The sequence below is a fragment of the Orcinus orca genome, chromosome 5 (genome assembly GCF_937001465.1).
Source record: "Orcinus orca chromosome 5, mOrcOrc1.1, whole genome shotgun sequence".
Taxonomy (NCBI): domain Eukaryota; kingdom Metazoa; phylum Chordata; class Mammalia; order Artiodactyla; family Delphinidae; genus Orcinus; species Orcinus orca.
The window spans coordinates 121430805-121456505 of record NC_064563.1 but is presented as its reverse complement, the minus strand read 5'-3'; the positions used below and the strand labels follow the sequence as shown (position 1 = coordinate 121456505).

General features: G+C 33.8%; 1 protein-coding gene across 3 annotated transcripts in view; it reads right to left on the bottom strand.

Moving 5' to 3' along the window:
* Positions 1-25701, bottom strand: part of USP25 (ubiquitin specific peptidase 25) — a 146262-nt gene that overhangs the window by 79785 nt on the left and 40776 nt on the right. For all 3 annotated transcript variants that reach the window (XM_012539505.3, XM_004264459.4, XM_049709728.1), the window contains exons 5-8: positions 22225-22387; positions 14226-14312; positions 7916-8053; positions 5600-5676 (exon numbers count right to left, since the gene is read on the bottom strand). In XM_012539505.3, the coding sequence (XP_012394959.2) occupies positions 5600-5676; positions 7916-8053; positions 14226-14312; positions 22225-22387 (465 nt within the window). The remainder of the gene's footprint in view (positions 1-5599; positions 5677-7915; positions 8054-14225; positions 14313-22224; positions 22388-25701) is intronic.

The window sequence follows — 25701 nt, the reverse complement described above, 5'->3', positions numbered from 1 at the left end:
AAATAAACTCAAAATGGATTAAAGACCTAAATGTAAGACCAGATACTATAAAACTCTTAGAGGGAAACATAAGCAGAACACCCTTTGACATAAATCACAGCAATATTTTTTGGATCCATCTCCTAGAGTAATGAAAGTTAAAAACAAAAATAAACAAATGGAACCTAATTAAATTTAAAAGCCTTTGCATAGCAAAGGAAACCATAAACAAAACGACAAGACAACCAACAGAATGGAAAAAAAAATTTGTAAAAGATGCAACCAACCAGAGATTAATCTCCAAAATACAGAGACAGCTCATGCAGCTCACTATCAAAATTAATAATAATAACCCCATCAAAAAAATGGGCAGATCTAAATAGACATTTCTCCAAAGACAACATACAGATGATCAACACACACAAGAAAAGATGCTCAACATTGCTAATTACTAGAGAAATGTAAGTCAAAACTACAATGAGGTATCACCTCACACTGGTCAGAATGGCCATCATCAAACAGTCTACAAACAACAAATGCTGGAGAGGGCATGAAGAAAAGGGAATCCTCCTATGTTGTTGGTGGGAATATAAAGTGGTACAGACACTATGGAAAACAGTATGAAGGTTCCTTAAAAAACTAAAAATAGAGCTATCATATGATCCAGCAACCCTACTCCTGGGCATATATCCGGAGAAAACCATACTTCAAAAAGATACATGCGCCCCAGTGTTCAATGCAGCACTATTTACAATAGCCAACACATGGAAGCAACCTAAATATCCACTGACAGATGAATGGATAAAGAACATGTGGTACATATATACAATGGAGTACTACTCAGCCATAAAAAAATACTGAAATAATGCCATCTGCAACAACATGGATGGAGTAGAGATTATCATACTAAGTGAAGTAAGTCAGACAAAGACAAGTATCATACAATATCACTTATAAGTAGAATCTAAAAAAATGATACAAATGAACTTTAAAAAACAGAAACAGGCTCACAGAAATAGGTAACAAACTTATGGCTATCAAAGGGGAAAGGTGGAGGGGAAGGGATAAATTAGGAGGTTGTGATTAACATATACACACTACTATACATATAATAGGTAATCAACAAGGACCTACTGTTTAGCCCAGGGAACTCTAACCAATACTCTGTAATAACCTATGTGGGAAAAGAATCTGAAAAAGAATAGATATATGTAAAAAAATTGTTAGCTAAAACCAAGGGTATGATGCTTCCTCATTTCAAACTATACAACTACAAAGCTATGGAAATCAAGAGTATAGTACCAGCACAAAAACAGACAAGTAGATAAATGGAACAGAACAGAGAGCCCAGAAATAAGCCCACACTTATATGCTCAATTAATCTATAACAAAGGAGGCAAGAATATACAATAGGGAAAAGAAAGCCTCTTCAGTAAATGTTGTTGGGAAAACTGGACAGCTACATGCAAAAGAATTAAATCAAACCACTTTCTTACATCATATACAAAAATAAACTTAAAATGTATTAATGACTACCTGAAACCATGCAACTCTTAGAAGAAAACATAGGCAGTAGGCTTTTTGGCTTCAATCTTAGCAACAATTTTTTGGATATGTCTCCTCAGACAAAGGAAACAAACGCAAAAATAAACAAAAGGGACTACATCAAACTAAAAAGCTTCTGCAGAGTAAAGGAAACTATTATCAAAATGAAAAGGCAACCTATTAAATGGGAGAAGATATCTGCAAATGATATGTCTGATAAGGGGTTAATATACAAAATATACAAAGAACTCATATAATTCAATATATATAAATTTAAAAAATCCTAATTAAGAAAATGGGCATAGGAGCTGAATAGAGACTTTTCTCAGAAGACACACAGATGGCCAACAGGCACATGAAAAGATGCTCAACATCACTAATCATCAGGGAAATGCAAATCAAAACCACAATGATATATCACCTCACACCTGTCAGAATGGCTATTATCAAAAAGACAACAAAGCAACACCCAGCTCTACCCACCACCAGTCCCTCCCAGCAGGAAGCTTGCAACAGCCTCTTAGATAGCCTCAGCCACCAGAGGGCAGACAGCAGAAGCAAGAAGAATTACAATCTTCCAGCCTGTGGAACGAAAACCACATTCACAGAAAGACAGACAAAATGAAAAGGCAGAGGACTATGTACCAGATGAAGGAACAAGATAAAACCTCAGAAAAACAACTAAAAGAAGTGGAGATAGGCAACCTTCCAGAAAAAGAATAGAGAATAATGATAGTGAAGATGATCCAGGACCTCAGAAAAAGAATGGAGACAAAGATTGAGAAGATGCAAGAAATGTTTAACAAAGACCTAGAAGAATTAAAGAACAAACAAACAGAGATGAAGAACACAATGACTGAAATGAAAAATACACTAGAAGGAATCAATAGCAGAACAACTGAGGCAGAAGAACGGATAAGTGACGTGGAAAACAGAATGGTGGAATTCACTGCCGCGGAACAGAATAAAGAAGAAGGAATGAAAAGAAATGAAGACAGCCTAAGAGACCTCTGGGACAACATTAAATGCAACAACATTCGCATTATAGGGGTCCCAGAAGGAGAAGAGACCTAGAAAGGACCCAAGAAAATATCTGAAGAGATTATAGTTGAAAACTTCCCTAACATGGGAAAGGAAATAGCCACCCAAGTCCAGGAAGCACAGAGAGTCCCAGGCAGGATAAACGCAAGGAGAAACACGCTGAGACACATAGTAATCAAATTGACAAAAATTAAAGACAAAGTAAAGTTATTAAAAGCAACAAGGAAAAAATGACAAATAACATAAAAGGGAACTCCCATAAGGTTAACAGCTCATTTCTCAGCAGAAGCTCTACAAGCCAGAAGGGAGTGGCAGGACATATTTAAAGTGATGAAAGGGAAGAACCTACAACCAAGATTAGTCTACCCAGCAACGATCTCATTCAGATTCAATGGAGAAATCAAAAGCTTTACCGACAAGCAAAAGCTAAGAGAATTCAGCACCACCAAACCACCTCTACAACAAATGCTAAAGGAACTTCTCTAAGTGGGAAACACAAGAAAAGGACCTACAAAAACAAACCCAAAACAATTAAGAAAATGGTAATAGGAACATACGTATCGATAATTACCTTAAATGGAAATGGATTAAATGCTCCAACCAACAGACTCAGCCTTGCTGAATGGATACAAAAACAAGACCCATCTATATGCTGTCTACAAAAGACCCACTTTAGACCTAGGGACACATACAGACTGAAAGTGAGGGGATGGAAAAAGATATTCCATGCAAATGGAAATCAAAAGAAAGCTGGAGTAGCAATACTCGTATCAGATAAAATAGACTTTAAAATAAAGAATGTTACAAGAGACAAGGAAGGACATTACATAATGATCAAGGGATCGATCCAAGAAGAACGTATAACAATTAATAAATATATATGCACCCAACATAGGAGCACCTCAATACATAAGGCAAATGCTAAGAACTATAAAAGAGGAAATCGACAGTAACACAATAATAGTGGGGGACTTTAACACGTCACTTACACCAATGCACAGATCATCCAGACAGAAAATTAATAAGGAAACACAAGCTTAAATGACACAATAGACCAGATAGATTTAATTGATATTATAGGACATTCCATCTGAAAACAGCAGATTACATTTTCTTCTCAAGTGCACACGGAACATTCTCCAGGATAGATCACATGTTGGGTCACAAATCAAGCCTCAGTAAATTTAAGAAAATTGAAATCATATCAAGCATCTTTTCTGACCACAACACTATGAGATTAGAAATAAACTACAGGGAAAAAAATGTAAAAAACACAAACATATGGAGGCTAAACAAACAAGAAAGACAGCAAACAACAAGCGTTGGTGAAAATGTGGAGAAAAGGGGACCCTCATGCATTCTTGGTGGTAATGTAAATTGGTGCAGTCACTATGCCAAACAGTATGGAGGCTGTCAAAAAGTTAAAAACAGAACTACCATATATGATCCAGCAATTCCACTTCTGGATACTTATCCAAAGAAAACAAAAACACTAATTCAAAAAGATATATGCACCCTTAAGTTCACTGCAGCATTATTCACAATAGCTAAGATACAGATGCAACCTAAGTGCCCACTGATAGATAAATGGATAAAGATGTGTGTGCCTGTGTGTGTGTATGTGAGTGTGTATATACTCATTCCATGTAATATTATTCAGCCATAAAAAAAGAATGAAACCTTGCCATTTGTGACAACATGGATAGACCTAGAGGGTATTATGCTAAGTGAAATAAGTCAGACAGAGGAAGACAAATATTGTATCATTTCACTCACATATGGAATCTAAAAAACAAATGAACAAACATAAAACAGAACAGAGTCATAGATACAGAGAACAAACAGATGGTTGCCAGTAGGAAAGTGGATGGTGGCGGGGGATGAGTGAAGTAGGTGAGGGAAATTAAGAGGTAGAAACTTTTAGTTACAAAATAAGTGAGTCACAGGGATGTACAGCATGGGGAATATAGTCAATAATAATCAAATATCTTTGTATGATAAAGGTGGTCAAAAGGTACAAACTTCCAGTCATAAGATAAATAAGTACTGAAATGATTAATACAATTAACACTGCTGTATGTTATATGTGAAATTTGTAAGAATAAATTCTAAGAGTTCTCATCATAAGGAATAAATATTTTTTTCTTATATTTTGTATCTATATGAGATGATGGATGTTCACTAAACTTATTGTGGTAATCATTTTATGATGTATGTAAGTCAAATAATTATGCTGTATACTTCAAACTTACACAGTGCTGTTATGTCAATTATATCTCAATAAAACTGGAAGAAGAACAAATAAGAACAAAAATAGATAAAAAGAGAAGGAAAGAATTTTCAGCCTTGGATTTTTGCCTGTATTCTAGGTGTTAATTTACATAATGCATCTTGTAGAATCATATCAGAACCTGCGGTGGCAAATCCTAAATGGTCCACCAATGTTTCAGGAAGATGCACAAAGGAACCAATGTTTGGTGTTAGGAGAGTGGCCTCAGAAGAGTGGGAGTAGGACCACCCTGAAAGTGTGTGAACTTCTTCCCTTAAGGAGGTCTGCCCATATATTTTAAATGACCAGAGTCTTAGTGGTTCAACCAAATGGGCACAAAATAAAAAGCCCCAGGGAATGTTAAGAAGAAACTTTACATGGAAGGAATCATGAATGTCCTCACGATTCCATGTAAAAAGATTTCATCAGAATTATTACTCCTGGCATGTTTCCCTACCACTGACCCATCTTCTTCATGGAATATGACTTCATGGAATAAGAACTGATGTGGGGTTAGCTTTTTCAGAGATCACTTCTTAGATATCTCTCACTAGATTGACCTTATATTGGACATCTAAAGCTACCCAACATTTGCGGCCATAAATTCCAAAGAGTTTGTCAAAAATACAGATAACATTTGGGTTTCCACACACTTATCTCAGATTCTTATTTCTCTGTTGACACTGAATACATAAGAAAAAAAAAATGAGTGTTATTTATCGATCTCCTAATTTATCTCCATCACTAAATTTCACAATAACTTACGTCTCCTCTTCAGCTTTCATTTGGAAGGCATCTTCTAACCAATCTAATAATTTGTGTGTAAACTCACTCACGTCTTGCTGTGGGGGGAAAGAAAAAGTCTTGTTGATATTCGAGCCTACCAATGAAAACACTAAATACTGCAACATAAAACTTACAGCCAGTCTTTTCAAATGTATAATTAACTGACTCCTCACAACGGTATCATCTGAAATGTTTCACATCAAATGCAAGAAATATTTATAACTTAACCAGAGCATAAAATCATTATTTGAGAAAAACAAGCATTATATTCATAATCATGTAACTGGGTTTCACCTTAGGAGGGAAAAAAATGTGTGTGTGTGTGTGTGTGTGTGTGTGTGTGTGTATATAAATTCAAACTTATCAATGAGATTTTTAAAAAGAGTTATTACCTCCCCACAAAGAGCTCTCTAATGAATCTTTATAAAATGAAGGACACACATTACCAAAGAGTTCTTCATTATATAAAGATTTATTACTGGTTTCTGTCTTAGAAGGAATATGTGTTTTTAAACAATTCATTTTTTCAATTCAACTGTTAATGCACAACTTTTTAAGCCATATCCGATTTTACTAAGATATCTGTTAATTTGGATAGGTTGAGCCTAATTAATCACTGACTCCTCAACTATCAAGTCTACCACCTCATGAACTTCGAACTGATTCTCCAATCAGAACCAGCACAACCTTCACCTTTTGCCATCCCTTCGGTCCTAGATCACCTGACATAGATAAACAGGAATAAGCAGTGGCAGTTGTACTTGTCAACTACCATAAAATCCTTTCAACACTCCAACCTGGAGCATAGCAAACAGGTTTGTATAGAACCTGCATGGGGAGTGGAGTGGGCTGGGGTGGGCTGGGGGGATAAAGCAACCCTACTATGACTTCCCAAAGACAGATAAATAAGTGTAAGCAATTTGCCTTTATCAAAATAGTCCCAAATATAAAACAAACTTACTATTATACATTTTCACAGCTAGAAGTTTTTTGAAAAGCATCTGGGCCAACCTATTTACCTTTAAAATGTTGAAACTAAGGTCTAGGAAGCTTAAATAAATTGCTCCAAAGCCATATAAAGACAACTAAACTTATTAACATATAAAGACAACTTCCTTAACAGGAAGGATTCTCCTTGAGAGCCACCGGAGGGAGCACGGCCCTGCCAACACCTTTATTTTGAACTTCTGGCTTCTAGAACTATAAGAGAATCATTTTCTATTGTCTTGAAATCACTTGGATTGTGGTAATTTGTTACAGCTGTCCTAGCACACTAATATAAGACTTTAAAATGACTTTCCATACTTTTCTATAACATTACTTACCCTGCAAGGTTATATCTGACAAGAAACAAAAAGGTTTTCTACTTATCCAATACTCTTTAGAAGAAATTGTTGGGGGGAGAAAAACAACAAATATAAGCAAATTCTGATGTGACCACCCTTTTTGTTCATTTATCTTTGCCATAAAAAGTGAATTTTAAAAAAAAAGCACAGGGAAGGCAGTGGCAAAATCAGACATCTTTCAGCTCTCCACACAACCACGTAACAGATATATATCCAAGTACTACAACACCTACACTGCAAACATAGCATATTTTTAAAATCTCAAGTATCGTCTTTATTTTTTGCCCATTATGTCACTGTCATCTTTTCCAACACTGTTGCTATTATTCTCTGTTACTTTCTTTCCTTCTCTTCCACTTTCCTTCTTTAATTTCTCTGACTTCTCACATTATATGTGAAAATGTTGGTTTGTTTATAGACATTTTCTGTTTTTATAGGAAAATTCCCAATATTCTTTCTAAAAAATTGATAAAAAGCAACCAAACAGCACTACATAAAGATTGGGAAATAAAAGAGCAATAAAAGAAAAATAAAATAACAAAGTTAATGTCATTCAGAAACCTTTTCTGAGTAATTACGGAAAACTACTTTCTGCCAGCAAAAAGAGGCGTATCAAAAGCGTGTATACTATACTGACACTGGGTTGTCACACCTTGGTGAAGATTTTTAATTAAAAATTTGTGAACATTCTGAATTTTACCTACTGCTTTCACTTAGTAATTTTAATTATAATATAAATTACAGCTTCATTTATCATATACTTTCAAGATTATCACTATTTCTTAATTTAAAAGTAAATCTTCCAAATAAACAATGTTTTAAGTGGCTCCAGCTTATTTGTATAAAGATAAATGACAACATCTTTGTCATTTACCTTTGAAAAAAAATGCTTAAGAAAAGATCAGATTAAATAAAAAAGTTAATAAACTAGTAAGCACAACAAAGCTACCTGCTGGGAGTCATTTGATTTGAAAGCATCCTTAAGAATTTCAACTGCTCTTGATGGATCAACATATTTCCTTTTAGTACCAACAAGAAGTGCAAATAGATACCGAAGCTCACGCATAAAAGGCAAATTCCGATGCTCCTATTGAAAAAAAAGAAAAAATCCTTAAGTGAAGATTAAAATCTTTACTGGTAAAGAGATACTCATTTTAAAATTAACCAAAAATTTGACTAATATAGATTAGGGATGAATCTAGCACTCCTATTATCATAAAAAAAGAAGAGTGATCTTGTCATCTAGGAGACTGAAAGAAGGAGTCAAACATGGAAAGAGCAGAGGACCTAGACTAAGCTCACAATTTTAGAATAAATGCCACATATTCACAGTAAATCATGTCATTACCCAGCCAAGAATATCCTCATTTAAGTTTGTTTATTACAATCCTTTCCATTCAGCAAAGCCCAGCTGCTGCTGAGGACAGCAATAACAAGAGCCAATATTCAATGAGTGCTAACCACATGCCAGGCACTACTTAAGTACTTTATGCTCAATAAACCCATTTAAGCAAAAATCCCCCTCCTCCATGAAGCCTTCCCAGGCCCCTCCAAGTCAATGATCTCTTCAAACTCCACATCTACTGAAATTAATGTTTTTCATTCAGTAATGAATCACTACTGCCACTGTTATGTGAAAATCCTAATTATCAGACACATTAGTCTAATAAGTAATTAGACTAGATCCTAATATTAGACTAATGTATCATCATTCTAGTGTTCCTTTGAAAACTCACTATTGTTTTTCTTCTTCCATAAGGAACAAAAACAAACCAATATTATCAATCACAAACAATTTATTTTAAAATAAGAAGAAAACTTTTTATAAGAATGTAATTCACATGTCTTAGTGAAATACATTATGGTAACAAATCAGACAGGCAGTTCTTACTATGGTTAGCTCTTGAAATAACAATTTTAACAGATAAAGCTTACATATACTATTTAAATATTAGAAAAATTTTCCAAGTTTGCATAGTTTTGTAGCAGTGTGTCTGTGTGTGTACAGTTGTTACCCAGAATAATATAATCAATTAATAAAGAAACAGTTGCTCCCACAATACATTAAAGAGCAGTCCTAAGAAATAGGTGTAAAGGAATAAAATTGATTCCAAATATTTATTTGATCTAAAAACTACACACCCATTACAGCAATCAGAAAGTACATAAAGTCTAACATAAAAACGCTAAGTTATAGAAAACATGGATTTTATTTAAGCATAACAAATTCCATCATTGATGATAAAGATGAAATGCAAAAGTTTTAAATGAGATAAAAAATTAATCCATGATTTTTCTGTGGTACTTACTATTCCCCAACAAGTGCCCTATATAAATAGGTTTCAAGAGTGTAAATGTTAAAAATTTTAATCCATAAAATAATTTTCAGAAATCTCCTTGATTTCTTGTGATCAATTTCTTCATTTATCACTGTACCTAAGGCAAGGCAGTTTTTTGAGACATTCCTTGCCAAGTGACAAGAATGAAATAAATGACTTTTGAAATCAAGTGAAATTCTGCTGAGATGCACATGTGAAAAGTTAAATACTTTAATAAAACATTTTTTGCTCTCAGCCAATTCCTGTGGCTAGAACATCTTGAATTTCAAAAGGCAAAATGAGTGGTTGCTGTTAAGACTAGCCACTGCATAAATTATGAAAATACCACCACATCTAGAAATTATTCAAACACAATTCTTTATCTTTTTTAAAACAGATTTATCAAGATATAACTGATGTACAATATACTGTACATTAGAAAGTGTACAATTTTACAAGCTTCACATATGTATACATCCATGAATGTATCACCACAATCAATAACATACCTGTCCATCACCCCAAAACTTTCTTCATCCCTCACTCCCCTCCCTAATCATTCCCAGGTGACCATGGTTACTTTACACTTTCTAGAAATTTATATAAATCATATCATATTCTATGTACTCATTTTAGTCAATGGTTTCCTGCAATCGGCATAATTATTTTGAACTTCATCCATATGTTTATGTACATTAATAATTAATTCCACTTTATTGCTGAGTGGGATTCCATTGTGCGGACAGACCACAACTTATTTATCCATTAACCTGTTCCAGCTGCAGTGGATATTATTGGATGTGGCTCTGTGTGGACATATGGTTTCATTCCTCTTGAGTAAAGAACTGAAGGGAAATGGCAAGGCTGTATGGTAGATGTTTTCAAGAAACAAACAAACTGTTTTCCAAAGGCATTAAACTACTTTGTATTCTCACTGGCAGTGTAATGAGAGTTCTAGGTCCACATTCTAAAACACCTGGATATGGGCTATATTTTTTAACTTTAGTTCTTCTAGTGGCACCCCTCATTTTAATTTGCATTTGGCCTAATGACTAGTAACATTAAGCATCATTTCATGTAGTTATTTACAATCTGTGTATCTTCTTTGGTGTTGTAATCTGTTAAGATATTTTTCCCAATATAGTAATAGGTTACTTGTCTTACTATTGAGATGTAAAAGTTCTGTACATATTTTAGATACAATTCCTTTGTGTGATATATGTTTTGCTAATATTTTCTCCCAATCTGTGGCTTGCCTTTTCATTTTGTATGAATTTTTCAAAGACAAGCTTTTCATTTTGATGAAAATATCAATTTTTTTCTTGTATGATTTGTGCCTGTTTATTGTCCTTCTTAAGAAATCTTCTCTTAATCCAGAACCCTAAAATTTTCTATGTTTTCCTCAAGAATTTTTATAGTTTTAGTTCTTTGTTTTAGGTCTATAGTTCATTGTGATTTTTTTTTTTCCATAAATAGTGTCCTGTAAAGGTTGGAAAGTATTTTTCTGTCTAAGACATCATTGGTTTAAAAGATTTTCTTTTGACCATTGAATTGTTTTGGCAACTCTGATTAAAACCAATTACCCCTATATGTGTTGTTCTATTTCTGGACTCTCTATTCTGTTCTACTGATCTATATGACTATCTTTTCACCAATAACACAGTGTCTTGATCATTAGCCAAAAAATTAATTCCTCCAACACTGCCTTTCTCTTTAAAACTGCTATGGTTATTCCACATCCCTTGATTTTGCATATAGATTTTACAATCAATTTGTCAATTCCTATGAAAATGCCTGCTGGGATTATAACTGGATTGCACTGATTCTATAGATTAAAGTGGGAACAAATGATATCTTAAAAAAATTGAATCCCCTGATCCATGAACATAGTATATCTCTTTATTTCTTTAATTTCTCTCAGCAATGTTTTGTAGTTTTCCATATCTTTTGTCTACTTGATCTCTAATATTCCATATTTTATGCTGTCTTACATAAGTACTTTTTAATTTAAATTCCCAATTGTGTGTTGCTAGTATTAAGAAATACAGTTGATTTTTGTATGTTTGCCTTGTATCATGTAATGCTGCTGAATGAACTCACTTCTTGATTCTAGCATCTTTTTTTTTTTAGTTGAGTACTTAGGATTTTCTAAATAGACAGTCATATAAATGAAAAGACAGCTTTGTTTCTTCCTTTCCAATCTGCATGCTTATTTCTTTTTCTTACCTTACAGCACTGGTTAAGAACTCCAGTCTAATGTTTAATAGAAAAGTGGTGAGGGACATCTTGTTTGTTCCTGATCTTTGAGGAAAAGGGTTCAGTCTTACACCAGAAAGTATTATAATTAGTTGTAAGTTTCTCATAAATGAGTTTTATCAGGATAAAAAAGTTTTTTACTATTCCTAGTTTCTGTGAGATTTTGCCATAAATATATATTAGCTTTCTTCAAATCCTTTTTCTTCATCTACTGAGATAGTCATACGGCTCTTCTTGTCTAATATGTTAATATGATGAATTATACTGAGTTTTGAACACTAAACCAATCTTTCAGTCCTGGATAAACTCCACCTGCCAATGAAGTATTATTATCCTTTATATGTACTACAGCATTCAACTTGCCAAAAATCTGACAATTTTTTCTTCTATTATTCATGAGGAATATTGGTCTGTAGTTTTCTTTTCTTGAAATATATTTTTCTACTTTTGGTTTCAGCGTAATGCTGGTCTCATAGAGTAAATTTGGAAGTTTTATCTCTTTTTCAATTTTCTGGGAAAACATGTAGAGAATTGCTATTATTTCTTCATTCAATGTTTGGTATAACTCACCAATAAACCTTGCTGCTATTGATTTTTTTTTTTTTTTTGGTGGGTAGGTTCTTAACTAAAAATTCTAATATAATATAGAGATACTCAGGTTATCTATCTTTTCATCAGTTTCAATAGCTGTTAGCTTTTTAAATATTTGCCTGTTGTGTATAATATTCCACTATTCTCTTACTGTCTACAGAATATGCAGTGATGTGCCCCTCTTTCATTCTTTATTTTGGTAATTTGTTTCTTCTCTCTTTTTTCTTACTCAGTCTACTTAGAAGGTTATCAATTTTACCAACTTTCTTAAGAAGCAGCTTGTGGTTCCATTAATTTTTCTCTACTGTTTTCCTGATGTCTAATTCATTGATTTATGTACTTGTCTTAATTATTTCCTTTCTTCTGCTTTCAAATTAACAAGCTTTTCCCCCCTAATTTCTTGATGCAATCTGATGCCATTAATTTGAAACAACTCTTATTTTCTAATAAGGCATTTAGTTCATGTATTTTCCACTAACCACTGTTTTAGCTAAATCCCTCTAATTTTGATACATCATGTTTTACTTTTTATTCAGTTCAGAATACCCTGAAATTTCTTCTTTGACTTGTTCTTTGTTCCTGGGATTATTTAGAGGTGTAAATAATTTCCAAGTACTAGGGGGATTATCTAGATATCTTTCAAATTGCAAGTAATAATTCTAAATAATCATGTGAATTATAAATATACTTCAACCAAGACATCAGAACAACAAACTAACCAAATTGTGACAGAGGGAGGCAACAGTCCAAAAAGTTTCATGTAAAAACTGTAATGACTTAAAGGTGTCTGCTTAATTTCTCTGGAAGTATGAGTAGTTGGTCAGGTGATCTTGCTTCCCTTTTGAAAATGGCTTATCAGTCTGACACTCTATGGCCAAAGATTACAGCCTGAAAAGCTGGTTATAAATCAAATTATATTCCCACTAGCTAGCATTATAAATGTTTCACGTGTTTGCAGGAAAAGCAGTTTTCAAAATTAGATACTAAAAGGAAAACATAATTTAATAATGTATTATTACTATTAACAATAGGTCACACAAAGTTCAACACTTTACTGAAACCTATAACTTCTTTGTCTTTGCAACCAGTCCCCTTTAGGGCTACAGTTTCTTTATGACAAGATCACTGAAGTCTTACACTCAAGGATATCAACTCCATAATTAATTTTTTCATTAAGTATGAATTTCTGCGTGCAAATCAGTCCTATCTTTTGAAAAGCTAATATGAACAGTACAATAACTAGCAATAGCTGACACCTAGTACTTACTATGTACCAGGTACTTCTAAGTCCTTTATGTGTTTTATCTCATTTAATTCTCACAGCAACTCTATAAAATAACTGCTGTTATTATTTATGCTTTTCAGATAAGGAAAATGAGCAGTAACTAGACCAAGCAGGTCCACAGCCAGAACCCAGGAAATATGGTCCTAATGCCTGTGCTCTCTGTCACATTATATTGCCTAACAATATTAGAAGTTACAGATTCGCACTGCAAAGACAACAAGTGCAAAACTAACCTTTTAAAGAGCTCAGCTACAGAAATAACTGATAAATTTTTGATTTCCACACAATTTTTCAGGAGGCAACTGAGTAAAGGCCTTGAATTGTAAATGGTAACCTATAAAATTTACTGAAATTTGACATCCAAAAAAAACAAGAAGAAAGAAATTACTAAAGTGAAACAAAAAAATTGGCCTATTACTGACACACAGGTGAAGAAAAATTCATAATTACAATATACTAACCAAGAATAGGAAGTTACTGTTGTAGCTGAGATTAATAGGTTCACATTCAAATTTGACACTATTTCAGATTTGATTTGGCAAATTTCCCAAAAGCAAGCACAGATAAAAGAATATGAAGACCATATATACTCTGCTTAAAAATTTTTCATAGGGCTTCCCTGGTGGTGCAGTGGTTGAGAGTCTGCCTGCCAATGCAGGGGACACGGGTTCGTGCCCTGGTCTGGGAAGATCCCACGTGCCGCAGAGCGACTAGGCCCGTGAGCCATGTTCCACAACGGGAGAGGCCACAACAGTGAGAGGCCCGCGTACCGCAAAAAAAAAAAATTATGAAAATTTTCATAATTTTACCTTTTGGTTTCGGGGTAAATCTTGAACATTTGATGGAGGCTTGTAATTCAGAACTAGTCTTCTAAATTCCAACAGATTGAATAATGACTGAAAAAGAACAACAATTTAAGATAACCGAAGGGAAAATTCTATTAACAGAACTATAAAAATATGACTGGCCTGAAAGATTTATTTTATATACAGAATATTTCCCACTAGCACAAGAAGGCCTATTTTCTCCCTGAGAAAAAGTCACATTTCTTTTATTTTGACATATTATTCTTGATCATTAACAATATTTATGGTACTGCAAAGGAGAAAATTATACGTGGACAACTCAAAAAAACATAATATATATATTAAAAGTTTCCTTTCTTTATGTTACTATGTGCCTAAGCAGTTTCCTCAAAATAAAATCTACACAAATGCAAAGTTGAGAACTTTTTAGACATGTTATGTTCAGTATGAGTTTTCTAGAGGTATCAATTCTACAAAAATACAGTACAAATAAATTTATGGGCCAGATGCTAGGTGATAGAGACACAAAGAAATTACGTATTATCGCTAATGGTCAAGGAGACACACAACCTAGAAAGGAGACAGATATTTAATTATAACAATAGCAGTGTTACTCAAAAATACAGTAATATTGATCATGTAGAGCATAATGAAAGCATGTGAAAGATGCTCACGAAAAAGCTTCCTGCAGCTATGTTTTTAAGCTATAGCTTGTAACCCATTAATGTCATCATGATAAACATTAATTTTAAAAACTGAAATAAAATATAATGGAAAATATCAGAACATGTCATAAACAGTCAATTCACCAGAGTATCATTTCTAAAATTTTCATTGGTGATATTTTTACACACGTATGTATGTGTAAAGTGTTTTACAATGTAAAACGTATTCCTTTCTGTGAGTCACGGTTTATAAAGTTTGAAAATCATTGCACTGGAGGTTATAATGTATTAAATCTTAGTAAAAGATGGGTTAGCCAACTTGCTAGAAAATAAAAATAGCACCACAAATCCATAAGAAAACAAGATTTTGTTTAGTACTGGGTGTTGGGAAAACTGGTCCACTATATGTAAATAGTCATATATAGATATAGATGTGGATTAAAGACGTAAATATGAAAGGTAAAACCATAAAACTGATAATTGTGATCTGAAGTATTTTTTAATTAAACAATATGAACATATTCATTTATTTATTCATTCATTTAACAAATATTTATGGAGCACCTACTACATGCCAGACACAAGGAAGACAGGCAGCAGAGAATAAAATATATCAAGTCTCTGCCCTTGTACTACCTTGTTATTGCAAGTTAAAACAATGAGAGCACATGTTATAAGTCAGAAATAATAAGTACAATAACAGACCAAAATCAGAAACTTAAGGAAGCAGCATTTAAAAGCCAGAGGAAAAAGAGCTATAAGAAAGACAAAATAAAAATAGTAAAGGAAATGTGGAGTATGAGATCACAGAAGAAAAAGGAGTAGAAAAGCTTTCAAACATAGTTGTGTATCAGAATAACTGCAGAGCTTTAAAAATTCCTATGTCAGGAACCTCTCAACAAAGAAATAAAGTACCATAGAAGATTCTGGAGTACATCCAAGAATCACTGGCAAATTTCATGAAGGACAAAATTAGCAAAGGTTGAAGGTTGCCACATTCTAGTAAGGTAAGGGCAAGAAAATAATCTTTAGACTTGTCAATTGGGAAGTCACCTTTCCAGTAGAATGGTAGAATGGCAGAATAGCAGCAATGAGTCCTGAAGAAATGGGATAAAAGTAAGGGGGACAAAGTACAGACTGTTCTTAAAAGGAATTTAAATAGGAAAGAGAATATTGACAAATCTGGAGAATCTCAATCCCACTTCTATGCTCTGAGCTCCCACTCGAAAACTTTTTTCTTCTTCCTGAACACCCTTTAGAATTTCCTTTGGTGTGGGTCTCCTGGTAACAAAGTATTTCAGCTTCTGCTAAACTGAAAATTGTGGGGGCTTTTTTCATTTTTTAAAGATTTTTGCTAGTTATAGAATTCTAGACAGCCAGTTAATTTTTCCCAGAACTTTAAAGATAGCACTTCTGTTGAGAAGTCAACCATTAGTCTTATTTTTGCTCCTTCATAGAGGCGATACACCTTTTCTATCTGGCTACTTTTACTATTTTCTCTGTCTAGAGTGTTTCTCTCTTTTACTATGATGTGCCTTGGTGTAGTATTCTTTACGTTCATACTACCTGGTTCCTATTGCTTCCCTAATCTGTGGCTTCATCTCTTTCATCAAGCTTGGAATATTCTTTGTCATCTCTTCAAATATTGTTTTTATCCTATTTCCCTTTTAGTTTCCCTCTGGAACCAAAAATAAATTGTGTTAGTACAATTTACACCATGTCCAAAATATCTCTTATATGCTCTCATCTGTATCTCATGGCTTTAGTGTGAAAATGTTCCACAAACTGTCCAGTTGACTAATTCTCTCTTCAGTGTGTCTGTAGCCTGCTAAACTCTTCCACTGATATCTTAACTTCATTTATCATATTTTTCAGTTCTAAATTTTCTATTTTAGAAATATTTTGTTTTGAACAAAATATTCTATTTTGTTCTTTTTATAGTTTTTAGTTTTCTATCAAAATTCTCAATCATGCTTCTAATTCCTTGAGCATAGTAATAGTTACATAACAAATAATTCGATTTTTAGTTTTCCCTGTAGGTATATTTCTAATTATCCATTATTTTCTCTTAATTTTTGGACATGTCTTATTTTCTGATATAACTAATTATGACTGATTTGAGTGCTAGACACTGTATGTAAAAAACTGGAGAAAAGGGGCTTCCCTGGTGGCACAGTAGTTGAGAGTGCACCTGCCGATGCAGGGGATGCGAGTTCATGTCCCGGTCCGGGAAGACCCCACATGCAGTGGAGTGGCTGCGCCTGTGAGCCGTGGCCGCTGAGCCTGCGCGTCCGGAGCATGTGCTCCGCAGCGGGAGAGGCCACAACAGTGAGAGGCCTGCATACCGCAAAAAAAAAAAAAAAAAAAAAAAAAACTGGAGAAAATTCTAAGTTCGAGATGATAGTATCTTCTAACAGAAGTTACATTTCCTTCTGGCAGGCAGCAAAACTGGGACTACTTGCAAGCCTAGATCATCTTAACCCAATCAATTCTGAGAAAATCTCAAGCTGGGATTCACAAATTATAAAGCCTGGCCTATTTTTCAGTTCTCAGTTAATTCTAGGGTGTAGCCCTTTAGAATTTAACTGAAAATCTGAGGTGTTTCCTAGGGCTCCAAGCCTGTGTGAAACTTTGCTTAGCTCCCCAGCCAATCAGTAGTCACTCCTGAAATTGCCTCAAAGATAAAATCAGCCCAAAATGTGAAGCTTACTCTCTGAAATTCTTGTTCTCTCAAAGTGTAGCCTCAAAATTCCTCACTGCTTTAGGGTTTATGATGCCTTCAAAAAGCTGATTTCATTTTTCTTTTGTTTTGTTTTGGACTCCAGCAAAATATGAGCGGGTAGATGTCCGAAAACAACTTAATATGTTACTACCCGAAGTAGAATTTGTGACCGTGGATTATCACAACAAATCACAGAAATTTATTTTAAGTACCAATCTATACCATAAACCAGGCATAGTACTATTAGTCAACACATGCCTTCAAAAGGGGTGGGAAAGAGTAATTGTCACTACTGCCTAAATTGTGTTCGTGAGTCATACACATTTCCAAAGCTAATGTGTCAATTTTGAAATTTGTTAAAGTAGAGTTTGGTTAAACTCTTGCTAATTTCAGAGAGCTAATGGAAGATGAGAGTTTAAATACATAATTTGTGGAAAACAAAAAGAGTGATGACAAGAGAGCAAAGGGAGACATAAACTGTCTATAATGAAAAATACTAAGGAAAAGCAACATAAATTCTCCTTGGTGGATTTTTTAAAAAATGAAACGGTATCAGATAAGTTTCAATGTGAGATAGAAACAGACTGGCAGGATTAAAAACTGAAAGTCTGTATACAGAGCAATTAAAGCCCTATGTCCTTCCCAGACTGAGAAGCATCAGACAAGTACTCTCTCTCTCTTCCTGTGGAATACAGGAAAATTTAAACTTTGAATATAATTTAACTGACTCAGGTTCATAAAAATCAGTCATAGTGTATTTCAGGGTAGGATGAGATTCAGGGCTACAAATAGGGTTAAGTAAAAGCCTGCCAATTGACCCCCAACTGTCCCTTCCCCAATTCCCTTTCTCTAGACCTGCTTTTGGAAAGTTAGCAACCATGCTTAAACCACAAAAAAATCAGGATCCAGTCTGGATTTGAGGCACAGAAATCTCATGTTGTAAAGGATTCCCCTCACCAAAAAAAAAAAGAAAAGAGTTAACATGTTTGAGATGTTTGAGTATATGAAACACACTATGGATAATACCTCAAAAGAGAGGTTGAAGCAGCTGGAAATTTTTAAGGATAAATAAGTATACAGAAAACAGAAAGAAGAAAAGGTGGCAACTGACAACTCCAGGAAAACAAAGAATTACAGAGGGGTAGTCTTAGTAAACCACTATAATGTCTACAAAGTCAAAGAAAATGTAAACACTGACTACTGACTATTTTTAACTGGTGATATAACTATGTTGGGAGATGAAAGGAAAGGCAATTCTAGGTAGGTGAAATGAAAAGAGCTAAATCCTCATCTATCTCTGCAGAAAGGCATGTCATTTAGAAAAACAAAGATAGCTAGAGAAACAGAATTGGTTGTAGATGCCTTTAAGAAGCAGGACTATGCTTCTCAGGCAGGGTGGTTTGGAGCAGAGGGCTGTTATTTTTCACAAGGCTTTTATTGCTATAGGATTTTTGGTTTTCTCTTTGAACTATGTACTCATGTTCTTTGATGAAAATTAGAGACAAAAGCAAGTGCTATGAAAAACACGTTAAATGATATCCTGAAATGTTTTGAAAACTTGCAGCACCTTTTCAATACCATACTTTTAATACATTAGAGTGGTAGAAGCATCTTAAGTCTTCAATTCCACCATAAGTAATATATGCTCCTTTACCGTTCATTCATTTACTAACTCAGTAATTACTTAAAGGGTTCCTCCAACGTGTCAGACACTCTACTATACACTGGTACAGAACAGTAACCTAGATGATGTGCTCTCTGCCCTCAGGATGCGTGTATTTTAGTCAACTTAGAGTTTCATAATTTATGCATAAGGTGACCATATACTTTACCATCCAACCCATAACCCTTCTGAGTATGAAAAAGGGCTTCAAGACTAATTAATAGGTGCTGATAAATCTACAATGTGAGTAAACTGGGACTGTACCAGGCAAACTGAGAAGTATGAGCACCTTACTTCTGAGCATCTCAGAGGCATCCAAATGGGAATGGTGCTAAGGTTTATCGTGAGAATCCATGGATTACTTGAACTTAACACCCCAAACCAGAGAAAGAGGAGAACATATTCCTATAAGTAACTACCTAATTCACGGACACCCTAGTGGAAAAAGCAGCCCCAATTAGTACTTTCTACATAAAAGTTCCTTTTGAACAGGATGAAAATAGTCCTGACTAGATAACTGGTTGATACCCAATCTAAAGACAGTCAGGCTAATATTATTAGCATCCAAAAGATTATGTAAGCCATTCTCTGTACAACCTTCTCCTTGCTTACAGTCTCTTTCTGATATTCTGTTCCCCTTTTCTTCCAAAATACTTAGGTCTCAGTACCTAAAGGAACAAATATAACAAAGCTGTGCCTTCTGTAGCCTATACTCATTACCTACTCTGAAGTTAGAGATTTATAATCCCAGTAAACTACTATAATTGGTAGAAATACTTACAAAGAGAAGAATTCCCTGTTGTTTCATACTAGTCTTGCCAACTAAGTATAATAAATTCCATCCCTGAGAAAAGTTTGTAATTGAAACTTCACAGTACATTTATGTCACAGCCTGAACAAGTTCCACCTTGCTTTGGAAAATACAATTTAAAAACTTCCAACACTAATACAGATTTCCTACCCAAATTTTCTTTCATAAGTGAAAAGTTCCATTTATGATGATAAACTTATATTTCAGATGTCTGTGAAATTAAGCAAATGTCAAGAAATGAAAAAATAAAATATTTCAATTACTAGAAATGAAAAGTAAAAGGTACTTAAAATGAGTTAAGAGACTTTAAAATTACATTCAAAAACAAAACGAAGTTATCTCCAGATAAATTTTTCTTCCCACCCACAATTTTCTGAACTCTGAAGCTTAATGTTTTTCCACATCCCCAAGTCAGTATCTTATTACTTTATTATAATCCAAATTTTTCAAGGTTAGCGGTTACTTCTCCTAGGTGTTTATTCTAACTAAACTATTGATTCTTTAGAAGCACTTTCTTACTTCTTATAGTTTTCTAAGAGAAACAGCTAATCAATGAGCCTCATTTACTGGCTGTAATAGTGTAAAGGTAGCATCTACTTGTCCAAATACAGGCTGCAAAGCATACTCATAAACACTCAGATCAGAGCCTTAAAACTGTGCTTCATATTTTAAAATGATGACTAAATTATGAAATTTAGATTGAACAATGAAATGCAAAAAAGCCCTTACTAACAGTGCAAGTAAAGCAAGATAGCCTATTAAGAAGATCTAAGAGATTAAGATAGCAAATAAAGTTTGAGATATTGTTGGCATGTAAGTGAACAATTAATGCATACTCAAGGCCAAGAACAAAAGTATCATCACAAATTTATGCTAATCCAGGTATTCCTTAACATTTTAATAGGCTGGAAAACAAATAACGTACCATATTATTAACTAGCGTATACCACAGTTTATTAAAAAGTGAGGCATAAATCCAGAAAACCAAAGGAAATCAAATTATATAATATTATTTGCCAGAAAGGCAGAAAAGAGTTGGAAATTATAACACGGAAGTAGAAAAAAAGTTAAAACTACTGGTTAATCGCCTCAAGAACACAATTAACAACCTTGTAGAAATGAACTTAATAACCTGTGAGTTGCATTAATATCATATGAAAGTTTACGCAGTATACAGTTTTGGAAAAGTACAAAATGAAGAGATATTTTGAATGTAAAAGAATGTAAATTAGAATACATCTAATGATTTAAAAAGTACACATCAGAAATAATAAATAAGCTACAATTCAGCTGTATTAGGAAAATAAGCACAAATATTAATTTTCCTAAATAGCAATTAAAATTAAGAGCATGTTATTCATAGATTGTTTTATTTAAGGAGACTTTAATTTAACGTTTTACAATTTGACAGATAACATTATCAATGTCTGAGAATGGTAAAGATTTATGTCAAAAGTCATATCACATAAAAGTTTAAAAAAAAAAAGAAAATTAGTCCAAACTGAGAAGATGATGGATATCTATGCATACAAACATTTTTCATTTTAGAATAAGGAGCTCAAGAAACATTTCATTAAGGCCTTTCCAAGTTAGAAAGAAAATATGTTATTCTTTATTTATCAACATTTATTCTTTACGTCATTCTCACATATGTATTGAGAATTATTTGTCAATCTGTTCCCTCCTCAAATAAAATGCTCTCTTACATAAAAATAGTATTTAAATGACTATAATTCTTGAATGATATTTTCCATTATATATAAATAATTCTGATCTGACTCACAAAAAAAAAACCAGTTTTGGTTTCATACCTTGATTACATCCTTCCCTAAATTTTCAGGGATTTATATACAAAAATATTTTCTTTCCACTCTGACAATTCCCAACAAATGGGAAGGAGGAAAAGTTAATTCTGAATAAGGCATTAGGTAGTGTTCTATCATTAAAACTCCATACTGGGAGTGAGGAACAAAGTGGGGTGCGGAATACTGCAATCCCCAAACTAGGTTAGTAGACAGAAAGGCATACTAAAACCTGATCTGCAGTTATATATAAAGTATACAGCGTAAAAGAAACACAACCCCAACCCACTTTCCATTGCTGTCAGGCCCACCAAATAAGATCTGCATAAAGACTCTTACCTGAATAACAGCACTAAACCAGCAAGTATTGCCAACATTCTTTAGTCCAACAGGAGCTTTGTCCTGCCTTTTTCTATCATAAGGGTTTCGAGAATCTCTCCAAACTTCAGTAGGTGTCCTCTTCAAACATGCTTTATTTTCTGCTATGCTGGCTTCAAGAACTCTAAAACAATGGGAAGAAGATGATGGGGAAAAAAAGTACAGTATTAATTTAGTGCTGTACCCTAGAAAATAGCATACTATAAACTAAGGATTTTAATAGATTAAGCTCTAGACAATCCATCTGGGGAAGTAATATTTAAAACTAAATTTACTCAAGCGGAGGCTAGTTTTAAGAACATAGCCGTGGCAATGCCAACACATCAAGAGGCATGCAGCCTATTTTTCTCAGAAAAAGGAAATTTCAAACACAAAAAGACAGCATTATGTAATAGGAAATATATTAAATTATATTTCAACAAATTAGAGGCTTAGTATCAGGGATACAGTACCTAGATAAGTTTTCTGAAAAGTCACTGTATTGAAATACGTATTTACAATATAACATAATGACTGTTTTTATAAGAATTACTTTGAATCAAGAAAACTAAAAATTGAAAAAAACTGTACTTTTATTCCTCTGACCATTAATTTCCTTTTCTATTATAAAAAGGGTAAAGTAAATTCTAGGGTTCCTTTCAGTTCTAGAGATCCATGATTCTACAAGAGCTAAATAAAGGGAGAGAATATTTATGTGTTCACTTCTTTACCCAAAAGTTTGCCTAGGGAGAAATCTACTGAAATAAATATCTACATATCAGAATAATAAAAGATTAACCTCTTCAAAATAAATGCACTTACACAATACCTAAAAATATATCTCAAATATCTAAACATGGCTAAGAGTAATGCTACTTTGCTTAATGGTGTTCTTCTTGCTCTTAAACATGTAACAACATGCTGGAAAACCCTAATCCTCACATATAAACTAACCATGCATTTTTGCCTGCTCAAGACATGTGTTACTTACTATTCTAAATAAGCATAAATAATAGCTAAATATCTTAACGCATTCTGTATTCATTACAAAACCTCAGCAAGAATAAGTTTTTTCAACGTTTTTGGCTTCTTGAGAAGATCTCATTCATGCTACACTATTTTTCTCCTAAAGATTTTGCTCTATCAGATTAATGTCAAAATAATATAGCTATCTTCCTTAATTATGCAGAAAAAGTAAATTATTCTTTTGTCTCTAACCTTACAACATGACATTAGATACAATGTATTAGATTCCAAACTAGTATTACTTAAAATAACTTATATGAATGTAGGATAGAGTCTTCTTTGGGAATCAGTAAAACCACATACTGAAAAAATGAAAGCAGAAAACAATATGATAGGGACTTCCCTGGTGGCACAGTGGTTAAGAATCCGCCTGCCAATGCAGGGGACACGGGTTCAAGCCCTGGTCTGGGAAGATCCCACATGCCACGGAGCAACTAAGCCCGCGAGCCACAACTACTGAAGCCCACACCCCTAGAGCCCGTGCTCCACAACAAGAGAAACCAACCACAACGAGAAGCCCGCACACCGCAACGAAGGTCCCTGCTCGCCACAACTAGAGAAAGCCTGTGTGTAGCAACAAACACCCGACGCAGCCATAAATTAATTAATTAAAAAATAAAACAACATGATACATTACAATGTAAAGATCAAAGTAAACTCACATATTTAAAAATAAACAGTATACACTTTTAAGAGTGGTCCAACATTAGCAGCAGTACTCTGCCTAAATATCAACTCTCCACGCAACCTCAGCCCATACAAGCTTTTTCTCTTAAACTATTGACCACTAAAAAGTAGTAGAACTCCTTGGAAGGTATTTATTAGATGAACTGGGGCATAAGAAAGTCAGCATTTATCTAGAACATCCCACTCTTATCAGAAATAAGTTTTAAAGAACATAAGGGGGAGGTAAGTCAAAGAGCCAACCTGAGAGAATTCCTACTGTTCAAGTTGTACAATTCAACATAATGTAATACAAGAATGAGAATAATCAACTGGAAAAATTAAATTTGTACAAGGCGACTACTTCAAAAGAGAAAAGCTAACACATGGTATACAAAAGGTAAATACAACACCAAAGTCTATTTTATATAACAAGGTATATTTAATTATTTATTGACTTTTATAAATGGGAATGTTTTCATTTGAAAAGTTTGCTCCTTTTGTAACATATGTATATCCAGAAGTATAAATAAAGGAACTTTATTCCTCATTGGTAATTAGAAATGAATGAACTAAAAAACAAGCAATGGGTTCTGGGTGAAGTAGCAACAATAACACAAACAGGAAAGAAGAATTAGCACCAGCGGTCATATATAAGGGACAGAAGAGGCATAAAGCAGTTGATTAGCACCAGTGGGCGTGTACAATAAGCATTAAAAAAGAGGATTCTACAGTATATTCCAAAAGCATAAACTGATCAAAAGTGAAGGAGAACAAGGAGAACTACACTCATTCCTAAATCTTCTAGGTGGATGACCCTCTACCATCACATATTTTTAAACTTCTAATTATAATAAAATACTAATTAGAAATAACCCTTTTCAATGCCAACACACCAGATCATTTGTATCATAATGACCAGGAAACGGGTCACACAGACAACAGTCATGGAAAACTTGAGAAGACCTGATTTCTATAAAATGTACTGTCTATAAAAATTAAAGTCTAAAAATAAGTCACATGTACACCAATAAAGAGGTTAAAAAAATAAATACTAAAAATTGAAAAAATAAGTCACATGAAGTTAATAACAAAATGAAACTCAGCCTCAAGACCATATTGAGTAAAACTAGGTCTCCTGTTCCCCACAAGTGTCAACAACCCATCCCAAATCTACAATCTAGACTCCCCTGAGATAATGACATTCTTCTAATTCCAGATCTAGTTAAGATTACTAAAAACTAAAAACCAGAAAGTATTTTTTTAATGGTTCGATACAGTCAGTTCAGGCACCCTCCTCTTCAGCCCCCTCCCACCAAGAAAATACATCTGATTTTCACGTTGTATGAAAACATTAATGTGATAAGATAATATAAGCTTTTTAGTTCCCTTGCCTACTTTTGGGAGAATGTATGGCCTCAAATGTACTTTCTAGGACCAAGCAGCTTACCTGCACTTTTTGTTACAAGAGGAGGGAAAGAAAGTCAAGGATATAAACTGAAGATACCATCTCTCCAGCATTCCCATAAAACTTTTTACAGAGGTAAAATTACATACAAACTGTAATAACTGAGTAGAGCTTAAGACATACATGTTCACTGTTTCTCAAAGTGACCTAAAGATATAAAAATTTTTGAAGTATCCATTTCTAAACCACATTTATTTTTGGTGGGTGGGTATACATACTTAAATGTATATAATTAAATATTCATATAACTCAATTCAGTCATATGGTAGAGATCATCATTCATTATAATAAAAGCATGAGTT